At 41.2% G+C, this 4378-nt stretch overlaps 1 protein-coding gene across 8 annotated transcripts in view; it reads right to left on the bottom strand.

The window, feature by feature from the left end:
• lrrfip2 (leucine rich repeat (in FLII) interacting protein 2) overlaps positions 1-4378 on the bottom strand; it is a gene marked incomplete at its 3' end in the record, with an annotated part of 41478 nt that overhangs the window by 4760 nt on the left and 32340 nt on the right. For 5 of the 8 annotated variants that reach the window (XM_014005451.1, XM_014005450.1, XM_014005449.1 and 2 more), the window contains 2 exon segments: positions 2470-2562; positions 2654-2824. In XM_014005451.1, coding sequence (XP_013860905.1) covers positions 2470-2562; positions 2654-2824 — 264 coding nt within the window. 8 annotated transcript variants of the gene reach the window in all.

Raw genomic sequence — 4378 nt, forward strand, 5'->3', positions numbered from 1 at the left:
TGACCTCTTTATGCCAGGTCAAAACAAACGTTACGTCTGGATCCAAACATTTCTTATGACATGCAGGAGGCCCACACAGGTGCAGGAGGCCCACACAGGTGCAGGAGGCCCGCACAGGTGCAGGAGGCCCGCACAGGTGCAGGAGGCCCGCACAGGTGCAGGAAGCAGGTGAGGTTATTCACTGATCATGCAGAGGCAGCAGGAACGCCGGCCGCCGCCACCTCTCGCGCTCCTACCGCCATCTTTTTGTCCTTCCAGTTTATGGTTTCCTGCAGGTCAAACACCTCTCTGCTGAGGCCGTCTAACTTAGTCTGCATTCGCTGGCTCTCCTGGAGCGGCGAGGAGGAGCGATGAAGAGGAGCGACACAGAACAGGACAGGAACGGAACAAAGAACAGGTGAAAACGAGGAGAAAAACACTCGGACAAAGATCAGGAGGCACACGGTGAGACGCAAAGAAGCTCCTGCAGGATGAGGAGGCGTCAGCACCTCCTGAACAACCTGAGGTTTCCATCAGGAGCAGCTTCCAACCCAAGTACAGTCATTTAAACGGGGTACTTTTCTGTGTACTTGTACTGTATTTTATGTTTAAAACCACTAGAAGGAGATCAGATTGGATGTTTTGTGTTTTGTTCTTGAAATCAATCAGATTAACATTTATTTATTTATTTATTTATCAGTGTGCACTATTGTGATTCATTTCCCATCCAAGTCATCTCAACTTTGCCATGCTTCTCCTCCTGCATACTTTGTCCTACAGCTGCCTTTGTAATTTCTATCTGTAAAGGTCCTGTGCCAAATGATGGCTATGCCTTTTGGTGCCTGTACAACTTGTAGTTTTTGAAATATTAATGTTTAAACTTTATTCCAAATTCATATAATTGGAGTCAATGGGGCCTTGTAATGGTCCAATACTGCCCCCAGCTGTACTCAACTTGGTACTGAAACATAGTTTTTTTTATCTCAATATTTCAGTGTTTACAATACTAATATGATTATATTTTGATGTTTTACTATAATAGTCTTAATACTGCTCTATTGTTGTAATATTATGAATTTTTGTGTCAATAATTGTATTGGCAATGTGGCCTCTTTCTGCACACATACAAAGCAACCCCTGCCACCACCTTGTGCCACAGCTCCATTGGTCTAATGGTCTATGTCATGGACTTTCATGTGGGAGATCAGGGTTTAAACCCAGCTAATGCAACTTTAACAAAAAATATTTTCCAACTTCATGTTGTCACACAATTACCTTAATTACAAACACCTGCTCATATGACAGGCAGAAGCTGGTATAGAAAACACATTTGAACTTGGTCAAAGTTCATTCTGCAAGTCCAATACTGCAGGTAAAGCCATGCTACATGGCAATGCACACTTGTTTTTACATCGTAAAAACCCACGTCTAGTTACTGTTTGGTTTCTTATAATGCAAAAARTAAAAATTAAGGACTGACTTTAATAAAACAATTCATTTACCAGATTTTTCACGTGGACCGGACGTAGCTGGTAAAACTTTCAGGTAATTGTTTCTCCTGGATTAAAGCTTTATTTAACTCTAAAAATAACTGATACAAGAAGGAGTTTTGCCATAAGTGGATTTATTATTTATTACTGTGTTTAGTGAGTAATCCATGCAGAGGAGTGGGTGACTGCTGCTTCCACTGGGGCAGGTTCAGACCCTGATGTGACATTCAGGGTCCTGTAGACTGTAGGAAACTAAATTATCTTTATTTTAGTACCAAGTTTGGGGGGTCTGATGAGTTTATCTGGATGAAAATCACCATCAACCTGAAACCTGTTGAGTTTCTTTTCATCTTTTCTATATTAAATATCATCATATATGTGAAGTGTTTTTTATGGATACTAAGCTCAGAATCTAAACTATTTGTTGACATAAAAAACATTTTTCCTTGATGCTGCTGCTGAAATCAGTGATGTTTGTTTCTCCTGGTGAGCAGGGCTAAAAATCTGGAAAATTCCATGAAGCCAGTAAAAAAGCAGAGCTCCACCTCTTTTCTTTTTGTTACTGAGGGAGTTTTTCTCAACGTATTAAAGTGAATCAAAAACCAGTTTGAAGATGGAGCTCTAAACTTTATTTGTGTCTTTATACAGAGATAAACAGACTCGATTTTTTATAGGCTCAAACTAAACCTGTTGAACTTTTGTGGATTTCACACAGCAMTGATGTTCTGCCAGGACCTTTGGGATGCCGACTTTAAAACATTTGGTTCAGCTTTATGTTTTATTTATCTCTACACTGCAGGCATATTCCATCTGACCAAGTCTTACAATCTTAATATTTTATTTTTAACTTGTGGCTAATTTACCACACAAAAACAAAAATACATTTTAAAGCAACATAAGTTGTATTTTTTAATTCAGTGTATTAATTGTTCTCTCTGGTAGAYTGTGTGTCTCTGTAGAAACTCTAAGTTGGTTGTATTTACCGTGTGTGCAGTCGTACCTCTATAAGCTCGTCTCTCTGGCGAATTCCCTCCTTGAGTTCTTCCTGTTTGTGCTGCAGGACCGAACATGTGTGTTTTTGTCTTTCTACTTCCTGAAAGGACAGACGGGACATTCAGGCCACGTCATCCATTGGTTTTATTTATAACTTAGGTCAAACACTTTTTGTTTTGTTTTGTTCTCACCTTGGTCTTGTCCTCCAGCTCCCGCCTCATCTCGGCCGTCTGCTCCTCCATCTCCTCGATGACGTCCTTCAGCGTGTCCACCTGGTAGATGAGGTTGGCCTTGTCGTTGTCCAGCTGTGCGTTGGACACCATGGCTTTCTTGTACTTCTCCTCCACCTCTGACAGCGACTCCTGGGAGGTTCGCCGGCGCGTTAATGACACCAACAAACTGTTTTTTTTTCTTCTTCTTTTTTTAAAGCGCGGCTCACCTACATGCAACAGGTGGCCTCTGAGGAGGATGAATTATTTACTGGAGTTGTTTCAACACCAGCTGACCTGAGAGGACGCTCTAAGGTTCGTCTCGTTACAAACTTTAAAGTTGTTTACTGGGATTTTATGCAGCAAAGTGGTCAGTAATTGTTTTTAAAAATAATGTAAAAAAATATATATTTCTCATCATATCAACAGTTAATGCACACTTCAATAGCCTATATGCCACGGTCATTAATGACACATTTCCTGTAACATTCCGGCCACACTCCTCCCTTCCACTTCCTGCTTACTGCCTTTGTTGTTAGCGTTAGCTGCTAGTACTAGTCCGTGAAAAAGTCACAAAAGTTAAAGCATCTGTGATCTACTGGTATACAACGTGAGTTCTGTTGTGTGCTGTTGTGTCCACTAACCAGCAGACATGATAGAGTAGTTAGTTTTTATCCATTTTCCTGTTGATGAGAGTTAAGGCGACTGCAATGCATTACAGGCAAAACTTATCTTTAAAAGCTCACGCTTGTGTTTGTAATCAGCATTTCTAACCTGAGGATATTCAAGAGTCAGCATCAGAAATGAGAAGATGGAGGTTACAAAAGAGAAATGTACATTTATCCTCTTTTACTGCCAAGACAAGAGAGGAAAGACCTCCTTCACACGACAGCTAGCATGAAGCTAACACACCAGCCGGTACAAAGGTAGGTGTGTGTGTGTGTGTGTGTGTGTGTGTCATACAGAGTACGAAATGTTTTTAGGCAACTTTGTCATGAGTTTTATGCAAAAGTAAAACCTTGTTAGAGTGTATATTACAGCGTAGACTAAAGTAAAACCTTGTTAGAGTGTATATTACAGCGTAGACTAAAGCCGAGCGACAAGCGCCGCCCCATCCTCCCCCGAGAGCAGCAGAACCTCCTCCTGATAATCATTACGTTTTCAGTTCACAACGTCAGGGAAAATGATCCAAACCATACAAGTAGCCCATCAATTTAAAGCCCAGACTCTGCTCTTTCCAACAATATAAGTGTCACAGCTCTACGTGAAAAATTCACGGAACAAGCAGCCAAGGAATAGCGAAAAAGGCTAAATTCTGGAACCATAAACACAAACGTCTTTCCTTTGTTTTTATGTCTTTAATCCACTTTGGAGTGATTTTTTTCCACTTGGTTGGACCTGTACGTCTCCTGTGTTAATGTTGGTACATGTAATATGATAATTCTATACTGTGGAGATCATTAAGAGTCGTTGTCGGGTGAAAAAATCTTTCGCTAACACTGTGTTGACCGTGAACAGGAAGTGATCGGAGTGGCATCACGTGCTGGGCCGGATGTCCGTGGCAGATAGGATATTGTAGTGAAATATTGCTCAGAACCAGTTTTCACAGTTCGTTTCAAGATTCCCTTCATCCTTTAAGGCAGGGGTCCCCAAACTTTTCCCTGTAAGGGCCACATAACTTTTCCCTTCTCTGGTGGGGGGCTGGAG

The sequence above is a fragment of the Austrofundulus limnaeus genome, unplaced genomic scaffold (genome assembly GCF_001266775.1).
Source record: "Austrofundulus limnaeus strain Quisiro unplaced genomic scaffold, Austrofundulus_limnaeus-1.0 Scaffold30, whole genome shotgun sequence".
Lineage (NCBI taxonomy): Eukaryota > Metazoa > Chordata > Actinopteri > Cyprinodontiformes > Rivulidae > Austrofundulus > Austrofundulus limnaeus.